Source organism: Ursus maritimus, unplaced genomic scaffold, assembly GCF_017311325.1.
Source record: "Ursus maritimus isolate PB19 unplaced genomic scaffold, ASM1731132v1 scaffold_6, whole genome shotgun sequence".
Lineage (NCBI taxonomy): Eukaryota > Metazoa > Chordata > Mammalia > Carnivora > Ursidae > Ursus > Ursus maritimus.
Window position 1 is genome coordinate 34,300,740 of NW_024426774.1, and position 15,839 is coordinate 34,316,578.

The 15,839-nt window shown below is 44.2% G+C and overlaps 1 protein-coding gene across 1 annotated transcript in view; it reads right to left on the reverse strand.

Moving 5' to 3' along the window:
- Window positions 1-15,839, reverse strand: part of LOC103671530 (zinc finger protein 420) — a 47,442-nt gene that overhangs the window by 2,709 nt on the left and 28,894 nt on the right. Inside the window, exons 6-9 of the mRNA XM_040623692.1 lie at window positions 13,685-14,362; window positions 6,554-6,621; window positions 2,530-2,610; window positions 1-132 (exon numbers count right to left, since the gene is read on the reverse strand). The exon at window positions 1-132 is cut by the window's left edge and continues 2,709 nt beyond it. Of these exons, the coding sequence (XP_040479626.1) occupies window positions 1-132; window positions 2,530-2,610; window positions 6,554-6,621; window positions 13,685-14,362 (959 nt within the window). The remainder of the gene's footprint in view (window positions 133-2,529; window positions 2,611-6,553; window positions 6,622-13,684; window positions 14,363-15,839) is intronic.

Genomic DNA, 15,839 nt, shown 5'->3' on the forward strand with positions numbered 1-15,839 from the left:
TCTCTAAAGAATCCTCACATTCACTGGAACTTTCCTTTGGAAATCTTTTTATTAACACGTCAGGGGCTGATTCTTCCTCAGAAATATCCAGTTCTGGAGTGAGCGCCTTGCTTTTTGGTCTTGTCTCCCAGTCTGAAAGAAACAAAAATATGCGTGTATCATTTCTTACACAGGAAAGAAAAATAACTGCTGTGGTAGGAAAATAATGAAAAACAAACAAATGAAAAAACACTTGAAAGCTCTCAAAAATAGCTTTGCAATTTTGAAAGAACTTGAGAAAGAAAGGTGAGTGGGCAAAGAAGTGCAACAGCACAAAAGGGAAAGAATGAGCAGGCACTCAATACTCTTCTCTCTAGGAAGGTAGAGGAGATGAGAAAGAATAACAGAGAATAAGACTTGCAGAGGTCATGTGGGGAAATGGCAAATGAGATTTAAAAAATGGATGTGGCGGAGACAGAGAAAGAAAGTCTTGCAGGGATTGCCCATTCTTACCCCCTCACTGGAGCCTCTGCACCTCATGCCTTGAGAATGACCATCATTGGTTGATCTCCTTGCTACCAATCTTTCCCCGTCCCAGGATTTCCCAATCACTTCAAAACCTTAAAAAAAAAAATCTCTGTTGGTTCCATTGTCTCAAGATGAGACACTGATTCTCTAAGCTAGCGTTCAAAGTGGTCCAGGTCAGGGCGCCTGGGTGGCTTAGTCTGTTAAGCATCTGCCTTCAGCTCAGGTCATGATCCCAGGGTCCTGGGATCGAGCCCTGCACTGAGCTCCCTGGTTCTCCCTCTCCCTCTGCTCTTCCCCCTGCTCATGAATGCTCGCTCTCTCTCTCTCAAATAAATAAAATCTTAAAAATCAAAAATTAAAAAAAAACAAAAACACAAAGTGGTGCAGATCAGCAAATTCACATCTTCACAAAGCTTAGTGATTAAGAAGCAATGGAATGCCTGGGTGGCTCAGTCAGTTAAGTGTTCTTCTCTTGATTTCAGCTCAGGTCATGGTCTCTGGGTCGTGAGACTGAGCCCTATGTCAGGCTCTGTGCTTAGCATGGAGTCTGCTTGGGATTCTCTCCCCCTCTCCCTCTGCCTGTCCCACTCGTGTTCTCTCTCAAGTAAATAAATAAATCTTTAAAAAATAAAATAAAATAATAAATCATTAAAAAAAAGCAGCAACTGATCACCTCTGACTGTCCCACTACCTATCAAACTTGAAAGAATTAAATAGAATGAAGTTTAAAAAAAAAAAAGTGCAGCATGTCAGGAGAAGAAGGTCAAATCCCCATATGCTCAGATTGGTTCCCAACCTGTCAGGATACCTGCCCCAAATCCTGGGTTTCCTAATAAGAGTTTTGAGAGAAAAGCTAAAAATATTTCCAGGCTTAAATGGTATTTAATATCCATTCCAACCATTACTCTACATGAAATAAATCAATACAATACAATGTTCTCAACTATATATCATAATCAGGGAAGTACCTGGGATTTTAAAGGGCAAATGGGTAGAAACAGGTTAAAGGCAAACGGACTTTCAGTTAAGGGGAATGGAGGCATTAAATCCCCAAATGTTTGTGGAGAACACACAGTTAATGGAAAAAAGTAAGACATTGCCTGTCTGGTGTTAAGGGTTCAAGTTGGAGGATAAAGAAGGTGAAATGGTTAGGCAGGTAGTAACAAAAGCCTTGAAAGCAGGTAGAGGAATACAGAACTGGCAGAGTGGGAAATCTAGCAGTGGTATGATGCCTCAGTTAGACAAGGATAACACTAAGGAAAGTATAATTAGCAGGTAGTCCATTGCAGTATCCCATTTGATAGAAATGATCACGTCAAATTCATGATATCTTTCAAAAAGAGTTACCGGAACTTAATCAATACTTATCACTTGCTTAGCATTTGGCCAGGTACCATTCTAAGCATCTCTCTTGGATTATTTCATTTGATCTTCACAGCAACCCTATGAGGTGAGTGCTATCATTATCCCCATTTTACAGTTGGGGAAATTGAGTCACAGAGAGGATAATTCACTTGTTAAAGGTCACAGAGCTAGTAAGTAATTAAGATTGGCTTTGAACACAGTTAGACTGGTTCCAGAGTCTGCACTCAACCACTATTCTATGCCACCTCTACTTAGATAAAGAGGAAGGCAAGGGGAAACTCAGAGAATGATTTTTAGTCATTGGTCTGAGACAAAAAGTCACACTATCCTGCAGAGATAAAATAACATATATGAGCCTGACACCCAAGCATATTATTAATAAATATTAAAATGTTGACCTCATTTTACCTTATTTGGGAAAAAGATCTGGTTTGAAAGGGCAGAAAGTATTTATTTTCTAAAAAAAAATTTTTTTTAAAGTATGCGTTTATAAAAGACAATCACCCACAGAGCTGGAGTGTGGCATGGGAGAAAGGGACGTTACTTCAATTTTTCCATGGGTCTAGTGAAATCTGGAAAGGCTCCTCCACAAGCACTTCAAAGATGCTTTGACCCATTTGATCCCACTGACCATCTGGGTTTTATGTCATCACTCACCTAATGCTTTTGAGACTTCTCTCTCTAGCTCCTCCCCACACTGCAACTGAGAGATTACACCAGGCTTGGAAATTGGAAGCCCTGTTCACAGGAAAAGAGTTTGGTAAAGAGTTTATTCAGTGTTACTTCCTTGGTCGTTAGGGAAGATAGTGTAAAAGAAAGAAAGAGGGGGGCCTGGGTGGCTCAGTTGGTCAAGTGTCTGCCTTTGGCTTGGGTCATGATCCTGGGGTCCTGGGATCAAGCCCCGCATGGCGCTCCCTGCTCAGTGGGGAGCCTGCTTCTCCCTCTCCCTCTGCCATTCCCCCTGCTTGTGCTCTCTGGCTCTATCTCTCTGTCAAATACATAAAATCTTCAAAAGAAAAAAAAAAGGGAGAGAAAGAAAGAGGTCAGTTCCACATTTCTCCCTCAATAGTGCTCAGAAGAAGGTAGGAAGATGGATATGGGGTCTATTTGAGCAGAACAACCAAGTCACCTGTTTTTACCTCTCTCTATTAAAACAATAAGCACCCATTTCTTAAGAGGTATTTCCAGTAGAACTTTGTCTCAACATCCTTGGTCAGGGAGTAGAGAAGAAGGATGCTACCACCTAGGAAAATACACTCAAAAAGGGTCCATCGCTAACTCTGGGAGAGTTACACATATATCCAGAAACAGAAGTAGACACTGCCTGTCTCAGAACTTACACAGCAATTAAAAATCTTTGATTCTCAGAGCTCTTAGGAACTGAGAAAGCAAAGGTACCACACTGGGTAAGTTCCAAGTGGGGGAGGAAGCCATTCTTACCCAGCAAGACCAGATTCCTATGCTTCTCAGCACATCTCCCTAAGGAGGGTTCAGCCACCCCCACTGTGTAAGAGCCTCAGCCATATGCCTGATCGCCAATGACTCCTGAAAACCCAAACACACCAGTGCTCACCAAGGGATCTTCCAGAAGCCTCTGAGAACGACTCAAACTGATAGCACAAGAGAAGGAAGACAGGAAGGACAGGAGGGTTAGACAAAATGACCTCTAACATCCCTTCCAACAGTAAGATTCTCTGGCACATCTGTGGCCAGACTCACTCCTTGACTCCATGCTTGAGAACTGCGTGTAACCTGCAAGTAGGAAGGAACCTTCACTGTAAAATCTGAAGGGACCAAGCTATTACTTCATATATCGATACATTAAATTACACAACTACAGAAATCCTTACCATTTAGACACGGGGAAGGGACAAAATATAATTATGAGTTAACTCATTTCTCTGTGGTATGGTTTTAAACTACAAGGAGTTCAAGAAATAGGAAATACTTTTCTCTCTAGTTTTCCTTTGAGAATAAAATCTGTCCAATACATATTAAAAGTTAAGATGTTTTCTATACATGCCACACAATGTAGATTTATTTGTAAAACAGTATCTCAAGCCCAAATTACGAAAGTCCCCAAAGTGTTCCTGCCACGTCTCATGATGGCCCTGATCAGTCTGACACGCCCCACCCCCTGCTCCATCTACTCTCTCCCCTATCACACACTACTCCTCCCACATTCCCTGTGCTCCAGCTGGTGGCTGCCTTTCAGCTGCTTGAGATGTGTGCCACGTTCCCTTTTACCCCCTTATATAAGCTGCTTCCTGTTCCTGAATGCTCTCCCCCTGCTATATCCTTTCAGCTATTCTAATCCTGCTCACCCTTCAGATCTCAGCCCAGGTGTTACCTCCTCAGGGGAGGCCTTCCTGGTTCTCTGGGCTGGAGTGCCATGCTCTTCCACTGCTCTTGGGAGATGCACACACTGAGGAGACTTTGTGAGTAAGGTCTGGGTCTCCTATTAGACGGTAAGCTCCACGAGAGCAGAGGCCGGGTCTAATTTTGCTCACTGAAGCAGCCCAGGCTATCTGGCACAGAGCAGGAACACTGTAAGTATTTGTCAAAGGCTGAATGAAGGAACACCTGAAGAAGAATGAGTAGAACCTAGTTTAAACAGGGTGTTCTGTAAAATGTGCGTGGGAACAGAGGTGGTGGTGGGGGCGGCGGGGGAGAGAAGGATATCAGGCTTTGCAGGAGTGGAAGCCTAACCTTGGTCTATGCGACAGTCACAAAGTTCAGATTGTCTCCTAAAATGTAGGGCAAGGGAGCAGAGTGGGTAATGCTCCTCTGAGTCTGTAGCTGAATCTGTTTACTGCTGATAAGACAGATGTCTACTGATTTTTCTAATTCCGTACAAAAAAATTCCTGTACAACTTTAATTTGTGATACATTAAAACAGACCAGTCCCTGGGATGCTAGCAAACGAAACAGTCTTGTCTCTCTTTGAACCACCACTTTTGCCATAGCTCCCTGAACATACATATGAATATACTGGGTCATTCTGTTTGTAGTCAACATTCTAGTGTTTATGACACAGCCCTCCAAAAACAAATGGTAAAACAATTCACATAATAAAGTTAAGAGAACTACCTGCTTGGAAAATCCGCTGCTCAGAATAATTCCATTCTTTATTTTATTTTGTTTTTTTATGTTGAATCTTTTATTTTTTAATTTTTTAAAATTTAAATTCAATTAATTAACATACAGTGTATTATTAGTTTCAGAGGTAGAGGTCAGTGATTCATCAGTCTTATATAATACCCAGTGCTCATTATGTCACGTGCCCTCCTTAATGCCCAGCACCGAATTATCCCATCCCCCATCCCCCTCCCCTCTAGCAACCTTCAGTTTGTTTCCTGTGATTAAGAGTCTCTTACGGTTTGTCTCCCTCTCTGATTTCATCTTGTTTTATTTTTCCCTCCCTTCTCCTATGCTCCTCTGTTTTGTTCTTTAAATTCCACATATGTTAACTCTTTAATACTTGAAGTATGAAATCACTACCCTTTTTATTGAAGTTCATGGTCCCTTAAGACCATATGCCTCAGGAGTGAGCAACACAGCAATGTAATTTATATGGTCTCCTCTCTTTAAAAACAGTAACAGTAACAGACTAACTAGCAGTTCCTTTCAGACTTTAGTTTCCTGAGACAACCTCAGCAATTGAACTTGTTTAAAGAGCGGCTGCTCAGTGTGCATGTGCTGGGGCTGGAAGACACAGGGAGACCAAACAGAAACTGCCCGGCACTGGCTACTGACTGTGTCTCCCCTCTCCTCTGAAAGAGATCTACAAATTCAGATCAGAACCCCCAAGAGTTTCAGACCTACACATTGTGAGGCAGGTCTGAAGTTGTCATGTAGTCCCACTGCCTTTACCACAGAGTCTGCCATTCTCCCAGGGTCTGAGACCAGATCCTACAGGAACATCTTGACTAATTTCCCTTCAGTTAGAGAGAGGCATGTTTCATCTTGCTGGGCCTCTACAAACTTTTATGGGGCTTTATTTACCTTTGGAATAAGACCCTGTGTACGTTTTCCTGCAGTCTGGCTACAACGTACCTAAGCTTCCCTTACCACACTCCAGCTCACCCTACAGTGACACACATACCCCTTGAAGACCTCCAACTCACTTACAGACTTTCTGCCAAAGCTGTTTCTCTCTCTTGAAATAATCCTGTCTTCTATTCTCCAACTACCTACTCTCTCTTATTTTCCAAAGTATAGCTTTAATCTCAGTATTTTTTTCCCAAATACTCTAGCAGATAGAAAACCTCTTCCAAGCCTTTTATGACTTGTCTGTACCAGTCATTTCTGTATGTATGTATATATATATATATATATTCTTGCTGATTAACTATTTTCCTTATCTCTATCTTATTTTCTCAGTAAATTTTGTAAGTTAGGGAAACTGGCTTTTTTTTTTTATTACTTTCCATCTGACCATGAGGCCAATGACAGCACCGAAGAGCTGGTAAGAGCAAACTGAGCACTAAGTGGATTGAGAAGTAATGCTGGAGGGAAAGTTCTGCAGAAGTGAGGAGCATTTACTGTCAGGTTCATCACTCATCATTTTATCAGGATGAACCCAGAGGTCTAGGGATCACGGCTGAGCAACTCCATAACAACGGAGGAAACCGTATTTCTGTTCTGAAAACAAAGAGAAAAAAGAAGAAATTAAACCCACCTGGGATGCAGGGGTCAGCAGCACAGTGGTCACGCCCTTTTCTTTTGGGTCTCCAGCATAGGGAAGGTCTGAGTCCTCAGAAAGTGGCCCTACAAGTGGAGAGAGGAGCCATGATGATTACTCTTGCCTTGCAGTAAACTTGCAGATACTGCTATACACAGCTACTTGTCACCTTAAAAAATTCAACACAGGAAATCAAGGGACAATCCCACAACATCCCTGAATCAACACAAACATGACCACTGTTGCCTCCCACTCCTATCCTCCTCTGCCCTTAAACTCTAAGACTGTCCAGCTGCTATGAAAATCTGAACACATAAATTAAATACATATTTCTTTCTCTCATCTGAGTGAGAGTCAAAGTAATACTCAAAGTCTCTGTGTGTCCATCCGTGCCTCACTTAATGATTCATTCTTGTTCTATTCTAAGCTCACAGGATGAAGGAAGACTAGTTAAATTCTTCTTTAACAGTGGCTTTTCAGATACAATACTGGCATTTTTAGAAAAGCAATGGGTATTATGGGGGGGGGGAATCCAGGATTCTAAACAAATCCTGTGATGTCTGGAATCCTCACTTTCCCTATCTGCCAAATGGGTATAACAATCTCCTTCCTACCGCTTTATGGGGTTCCCGTGAGGACAAAACAAAGTCATTATCAAAAGCCACATTGTCGGATCTGGTGATTTTGGGTGCAAAGGAGGCATACATCATCCTAAAGACCAGCAGAGTGGTAAAGTAGCGGGCTCCCCCTCAAAACCCCAACGTGAGACCAACCAGTTGGAAAGGGCTGTCGTCTCACAGAGAAGATGCTTCTCCTTCCAGAGCCTGCCCCAGCCAGAGGGCAGCCTTTCCCCTTTTTTTCTCTCCAGCAGGCTCTGCGGCCGCATCCTTCCGAAATTCTCACCTCTGCCCCCAGGCTCCATGGCGATTCCCTCCCCCGGCCCGCGCAGGTGACGACTGCCCCGGGAGAAGGGAGCAGCGAACGTACGAGGGACCCCGGGAGTCCACCGCTCTGGTGCACTCGGAGGCCCGGGAACGCGCGTGCGACCCTCACAGGGCAGCCGGGGGCCTTCCCGCCGCCCTCCTTCCGGCGACTCAGACTTGGAAGGCCCCGCGCTCAGCCCTCCTCGACAACAAGCTCGACCGACCTCCCGCTCGGCGCGGAGGAAGCCCCGGCCCGGCGACAAAGGTATCTAGGAGTCGGCCGGGCCAAGTTGCGCGGGCCCGAACTAGAGGCTGAACTACAACTCCCAGAATCCTCAGCAGCGCGCGGCTCACGTCACGGAACGCCGCTTCCCAGAGGACTCCGCGGGACGCTGGCCAGGCGCTCTGCCTGCTGACAATCCCGCGATGCCAGCAGTTAGTGCGTCTCCAAGAGCGCCACCAACCCCCTTAGTTAAGCCCCAAACCCTTTGCTGGTTACTCGAAAGGCCGCGCCTCGTCGATGCCGACTCTGGGCCCAGGCCCAAAAGATGTATTCGGCCGCGCTAAACCCCGCCTCGCATGGCACATTTGCTGTCCCGCAACTGTGACCCGCTGAGGGCCTGGCGGCAGCCCCTACCACCCACCCAGGCTTCCCTCATTTCTTGCAGTGTTCTCTCGGAGCGGAGGCGCCCGCATCCCCATGGCTTCCTTTCTGCGCCTCCATGGTATTAGCCCATTGTGACGGGGACAGAGATTATATAAGGTAACCAGGGATGCGTATTCCAGGCAGCATCTCAGAGTAAGGAAACGTGGAATCTCGGTCCTGGAAATCACTTCTACCCAGACACAGTCAGGTCCCCAGTAAGTTATTAGTTAATAATTGGTACCGCTAACCTCAAGGCGACTGGAACATGAAAGTCTCTCAAGGCTCCAGAGAAGTTCGAGGAGCAGTCAGCTGGGATTGGGTGTATCTTCAGGAGGCTGTATGTTCTCACGTATCTTCCCACAATAAAGTAGCCAGTTTTCTCTCTAGTTCGAATTCCCAAGAAAGAAAATCAAATTAGCCTAACTGTCCCTGTTTGGATAGAATCTACAATGTCCATTTGTCCTTTTGCTAACAGCGTTCCCAACTTTTAGGTAGGCCTAAAGCTTCCTATTGTAAAGATTACATTTCTTCTCCTACCTCTTGCCAGGGAAATGAGCGCAAATTCTTAAAGGGAAGAGGAAAGCTCCTCCATACTGGCCGGAACACAAGTCAGCGTGGACCACGTGGACAAGGTTAACACCCGAGGAATGGCAAACCAACACCATAGGAGGAACTGAACCCCTGACAGTTTGGTGGGACAGAGCTTGAGTTTTAATGTGAGAGAGATGTAAACTTCTGTTTTATATAAGCCGCTATTACACTGGGTTTGTTATATAGACAGCTACACTTACCTCCTAACTGGTTTGTAAGGTTGGCTGCTTTTGGTCCAATCAGCTAGGGCTGAGGTGAGAGAGGGCATGTGGTAGAGAACACAGCCCTACCAGCTCAAAGAACGGTGGAAAGGAGCCTCCCCCCATCAAACTCCTCCCCTCCATTAGCAGGAGCTATGGAGTGGACAGTTTATTTGAAAAACTGTTGTACATGAAAGGCACCACTAGTTGACTTGTCTGGAACACCTGGGAATAGCTTCCTTCCTTTTGTTAACCAACCGCGTCACAGAAATCCCCCTTCTTTTGTTGCGAAATCGGTCAGTCTTCCTCTCACTTTATCTATCACCAGCAGTTGATAAAACTGACTACTCCCTCCTCCTGGAAAAACTCTGATTTTCCTCCTTGACTGGTCACTCCTTCTCAGTCTGAGTAGACTCCTCTTCTCCCCAACCAGTGATTCCCAAACCGTACCTTGATCGGAATCACCTGGAAGGCTTGTCAAAACACAGTGATGAACTCTATCTACACTTATTCAGGATTCTGGGGTGGGGCCAGAGATTTTGCATTTCTAATAAGTTCCCAAGGACTGCTAAAGCTGCTCATTTGGGAACCAACTAAATGTTGGAATGTCCCAGGGATCAATCCTTGGGTTGTTCTTCTTTTTCTGTGAACACTTACTTCTTAGTAATCTTGTTCAATCTAGATGTTCTAAATACCATTCAAATGTGATCAATTCCCAGTTTGTATCTCTAACATGGGCTTTTCCTCTGACCTTGAGCTATCTCCTCAATCTCTTTACTTGGATGTTTAATGAATATCTCTAAGATAGAATGTTCAAAACTGAACTTTTGATGCCCTTCCTCCCCCAATGCCATATCTCTTCCTCCTGCAGTTTTCCCTGCTTCAGTAAATGGCAACTCATCCTTCTACTTGCTCAGTTCAAACACCTTGGAGTCATCATTCTTCTCTTTATCTCACAACCCACGTCCAATTCCTCTGCAAATCCTGTTGGCTGTACTTTCAAAATACATGCAGAATCGGACCACGTCTCGCCACCTCCACTGCTGCCACCCTGGTCTAAGCACCTATCATTTGTTGCCTGGATCACTGCAAATGCCTGCTAACTGGCCTCACTCCTACTCTTGCCCTATACATCCTATTCTCAACACAATTGCTCTCCTAACGCAGAACAAAGCCAAAGTCCTTACAGTGGCCCACAAAGCCCTGCAAAATCCACACACACTAACTCTTTGCTCTCACCTTCTACCACTTTCCCATCATTTGTTCTGCTGCAGCCACCCTGGCCTGTCATTCTTCAATTGAGTGAGGCATGCTTCCCTATGGAGCTTCTGCACTGTTCCCCTGCCTAGATAGACATCCTGGGTAGATACCCCCCAGGTAAACACATGGCTTGCTCTCTCACCTCCTCCAAGCCTTTGTTTCCCTCCTTTGTGAAGCCTTCACTGACCATTTCTTTATTTTTTTCCATAGCACTTATCTCTTTCTAACATATAATTAATTTTGCTTATTGGGTGTCTCCCAACACACATACACCACAGATTAAGCTCCATGCGAGAAGTATCCCAGAGTATTTACTGCTACTTAGATGATCCGTAACTGAGTATATTCTTCTCTGTGCTTGTACAGAAGGTGTAACTGCCTGAAACTAATATTGTCCTCATTGCTTTTCTTGGCTTTCATTTGTGTGCTTTTGGAAAACTTGGACTTTCTTCGTAACTCTACTTTTATTGACAGAGGCCCTACTTTAGAAATCACGTAGCCCTGGACACTACCAGCTGGCCCAAAAACATATATTGGTGTTCCACAGTAGAGTGGAGTTGGAATACTTTAAGATAAAAATCCATTGGTCCCCAGTGAGTCCCCATATTCTCTTAAGGGTTTTCCTAAAGTTAGTGAGGGCTTCTGTTTCCTTCTAGTCTGTCTTCGTGTTTGCCACAGTATCCCAACAGGAAAGCATCTTCTCATTCCTTAAAAAGCTACAATGCCTTAAAAGGCCATTTACTTTGAGGTGAAAGTTGATACGCAGAGAGATAAACAAGGAATCCTTTCGTCACCATGGAAGAGGGCAAAACTGAAAATGTAAAGGTGGGATTTGGGTGGCAAACAGGTGGGGGTCTCAGAGACATGAGACTCAACAGAAGAGAGAGGTGCTACAAGTCTCAGGGAGAGAAGAAGGCATACTTGAAATAGGCAATCAGTGAAATAAATAGCAAAGGCAATAAATTAGGCATCAGTATGTGCCTAGTCAAGTTACATGTTACTTTTGGGCCTGTGCACATACCCTCAGCGCTTTGCTCCACCTCAGCTGCCTGAGACATTGGATTGCACCAGCTTCAGCTGGACAGTTATCTGTCTGGGAGTGCCAGTCTCTCCCCATTGCTTGCCACAGGCCAAACGACTGCACAGCTCAAGTTTCTGGTTCCTTGCACCACTTCCAGGCTTGCTGAAGTGCCACACACTGGGCTGTGGGATCTGGCCTCCCTAGGGGTGGCTGGATGAAGCAACCTGAAAGTATGAGGGAAACAGGAGGAATCTGATCAGATAAATTCCTTCTGCTTCTCTTTGCCCATCAACTTCAACAGGAATTTCCTTTGGCTGTGAATATAGTAGTTAAACACATAGGGTTTATTCTCTCTCATGCAAGATCAGAAGTAGGCAGTCCAGAGCTGGTATGAAATCTCCTCAGATTATCAAGGAATCAGAGGTCTTCTGTTTTTCTTCTTTCCCATCCTTCAGGCATGGCTTAGATCCTCAAAGTCACAAGATGGCTGCTGGAATTCCAGCCACTAAATCCACATTCCAGGTAGAAAAGAAGGGAAAGGCAAAGGCAAAAGGAGGTTTCTTAGCTGTCCCTCCCTTTTAAGGTGCCTTTCCAGAAGTCCTAGCCAACAAAATCCAATTATATCAATATATCATTTGCCTGGTATTTGATATATTAATATACTATTGTCTTGACATTTGATATATCAATATTTCATTGGCCTGACTGGCCATACCTCACTACAAGAGAGGCTGAGCAATATAGCTGAGCAGTCTATTGCTCAGAAGAGACTTGGATTTCCCATTGTAAAGAAAGAAAAGAAGTATGACTACAAGTTAGGCAACTAACAGCTTCTGCCACTGTAAGCATTAGTCAATGCTTATTATCAATACTTTGGCTTTTGCAAGTTACTTAATAATGAGGTTCTGTAAAATGGCTCAATAAGTTGAACTACTGATCCTGGGATATTTGGTCAATTGCCTCTTCTGCAGACTTTGCACAAGTTTTAGACACACGTGTGATGGCAAGGAATCCACATCTTTACATGATACCTACGGCATGTGCAATAGGTTGGGCATCATACAAGGGGTCAGATCTTTGATCATCATGGGGACTGATTTTTTGTGGCCTCCATCTGTCCTGCCTGAGGTTCCAGATTCCTGTCCATTAACAAGGTGAAAGAAGAGAGTGCCATGCTAATTCTCTATTCTTCATCTATTGTAATACCACTATGGTGCAAGAAATTAAAACTGTGCTTTTAAAAAAAAAACACCAAGATGTGAGGAACCTGTCCTCCTCATCCAGGTGCTCACGTTTTCAGCTGCTCTCTGGAATTATTGCTTTATTACTAAGGAGCAATTCTCAAGATGTAGGTGTGAGGAAGCCAATCTATGTCTCCACTGTGTGGGTGTGGATAGGACAGTCTGCATTTTGGTTTCACAGATACTGATGTTCTGGCAAGAAGGACATCATGTCTAATAGGATGTGGTGGCCTGGCTCTCAGTTACATCCTCACGTCAGCTGCTTTAGTACTGAAGGATGACTACTCATGGATGAGCTATGCCTGGAGTTATAACTTGGCTTTGTGATATTCTTTGAGATTAGACATGGCCCCATCTCCTGGTTCACTGTGGCTGACTTCTTCAGCCTGGAACCCCACCCAGCTGCCATGGCTACAGCTTGATCACAATTGGACTTCGAACCTTTGGTGTGACTATTTTTCCCTTCAGTTATAGGTGAATAAATCATGAGAAAGGGAAGCTGTTGTGTCCAGGGTATGGATGGAATGTCATAGCCAGGCTAAGGAATTTTAGTTATCAATGAGATTAAACAAATATAAAACAAAAACACAACCACTAACCAAGAAACAAGGGTGATAGGTTAGTCTACTAGAGCCTAAAGTTCAGGTTAGAGGGCAGAAGAGACAAAATTCAGGGGAACTAAGGATCCTGAGTGAAGAACAAGGGCATACCCAAACCAGGACTCCAGAAACCTCCAAGAAAAGTGGATTATTTACGGTCCTACATACATATTGGCTTCATGTTAATTTTCTTACTGAAGTTTCTAGTTCTAGAAAGTAGTTCTGACTGGGGACTCAAGTTCTCATGATTAGATAGGTATTCATTCACTGAGAAAATATGGAGTAAGTGGCAGGCACTGCACTGGGGACACAGCAGTGCACAGATAGGAAATAGTTCCCATTCTTACGGAGCAGTCTAGAAATAAAATAACTATAAATAAATAAATTAAATAAGTAAATAAAAACATGTGATGCTTATCTTAGGGTCCCCTTCAAACACTTACAAAACATATTGATCGGAGAGCTTCTGACCAATCTGGGGATCCTCAGAGTATTATACTAAGTATGAGGCATCCCAGGGGAAGTCTATGGCATGGTCCCTTGAGACTATTTATTGAGACTCTAGTACCAAATGGAGGCATGAGAATAAGCAGCAGTCAGAAGGTGCTCAAACACAAATCTTCATTATCTTGAACAAAAGTGTCTAAGTCTCTCTGGGGGTCCCCTGCCGGGCTGAAGCACCTCTGTGATATTCTGAAGCCCGCCTGGCATAACGTCGCTGATGTTGGATGATAGAGGACTTGCAACTGAACACCTTCCCGCACACGCTGCATTCGTAGGGCTTCTCTCCGGTATGCACTCTCTGATGCTGAGTAAGCGGTCTCTTCTGGAGGAAGGCTTTCCCACATTCGGTGCATTTATAGGGCTTGTCTCCACTATGAATTTTCTGATGCTGATTAAGGGATGAGCGGTCAAAGAAAACTTTCCCACACTCGTTACATTCAAAAGGAGTCTCTCCTGTGTGTGCTCTGTGGTGGCGAATGAGGGAGGAGCGGTCAAACAGGGCTTTGCCACACCCCTTACATTCGTAAGGCCGCTCTCCAGTGTGAGTGAGCTTGTGGCGAGCGAGGATGCTTTTCTGGCTAAAGGATTTCCCACATTCTGTACACATGTAAGGATTTTCTCCAGTATGAATTCTCTGATGGCGAGTAAAAGACGAGCGGACAAAGAAAGCCTTGCCGCATTCGTGACATTTAAAGGGCTTCTCTCCGGTATGAGTTCGCTGATGTTCAGTAAGGGTTAATCGGTCATAGAACGTTTTCCCACATTCACTGCATTCAAAGGGGCTCTTCCCAGTGTGAGACATCAGGTGTTTCTTAAGACTACTTCTATAGCTGAAGGCTTTCCCACACTCTTGACAGTTATAGGGCTTCTCTCCGGTGTGAGTCCTTTGATGACGAGTGAGGGATAAGTGGTTATATAAGGTCTTCCCACATATGCCGCATTCAAGGTTTCTCCCCTTATTGTTGGTTTTCTTGGCAGGAGTGGATCTTTGCAAGTCCTCCTTGAGGGAGGATTTCTTCAAAGTCTCCCCTGAAAGATGTTCTTTCTTGGTGCCCTCAAGGTTTTCTGGGCCAAGTACAGGACCCAGAGGACCATATTTTCTGAGTGTTTCCATTAATGTCTTTTGTGACTTTGCTTTTTTAGAAACATCCTGCCTTTGAGTTGAGTCCTGGCTCTCAAGTCTAGCATTTTGGTCTAAAACAAATAGAAATTACAGATATAACTGGGTCTTAATGCTAGTGAAAAAAAGAATATTATCTATGTTAAGAAAAGAATGAATACAAAATACTGCCTGGTTTATTGGTAACTCCTCAAAAGAAAAACATCACAGAGAGGCTGAAAAATGGCAGAGGAGAGGAGAAGAACAGAGAAGAGAAGTAGAAGGTGCACATTTAGCCCACCAAACAAGTTTCCGTTGTTCATTCATTAGATATTTCCTAGGTGCCTATAAAATGCTAGGCACAGAAGTCACTGGGACTCTACTGAACAAGAGAGACATGGTCCCTGCCCTCATGATGCTTATATTCTACATGACAGAAGACAAAGAGTAAACAAATAAAATGTAACAGATATGGTAAGTGCAGTGAAGGAAATAATGAATGGAAGTTGGAGTGGGGTCTTCTTTAGAGGGAAAACTTAATGGTCATCTAGAAGTGACTTTTTTTTTTTAAAGATTTTATTTATTTGACAGAGAGAGAGACAGCCAGCAAGAGAGGGAACACAAGCAGGGGGAGTGGGAGAGGAAGAAGCAAGCTTCCCAGTGGAGCAGGGAGCCTAATGCAGGGCTCGATCCCAGGACCCTGGGATCACACCCTGAGCCGAAGGCAGATGCTTAATGACTGAGCCACCCAGGCGCCCCAAGAAGTGACATTTAAGCTGAGCTCTGGAAGATACATTAACCATGCGAATAACCAAAAGAAGAGCATTTCAGGGAGAGGTACACGCAGAAAAATAGGGGATACACAAAGAAGCATGGAAATGACTGGGCAGTTAATTGCATGTCAGTGAGTTTAATTGTTTTTTTAAGATTTTATTTATTTATTTGATAGAGAACAGAGAGGGAGAGTGAGAGGGAGCAGACCCCCTACTGAGCAGAGAGCCCAATGTGGGCCTCGATCCAAGGACCCTGAGATCATGACCTGCGCTAGAGGCAGACACTTAACTGGCTTAGCCACCCAGGCACCTCACATGTCAACGAGTTTAAACAGCAGAGAATAGGTGGGAAAACTGGCTAGGACCTGAGAAAGTGAACCATCAATGACAATGGCTTTTAAAGGAAGAGGAAAGAGAAACGGTAAA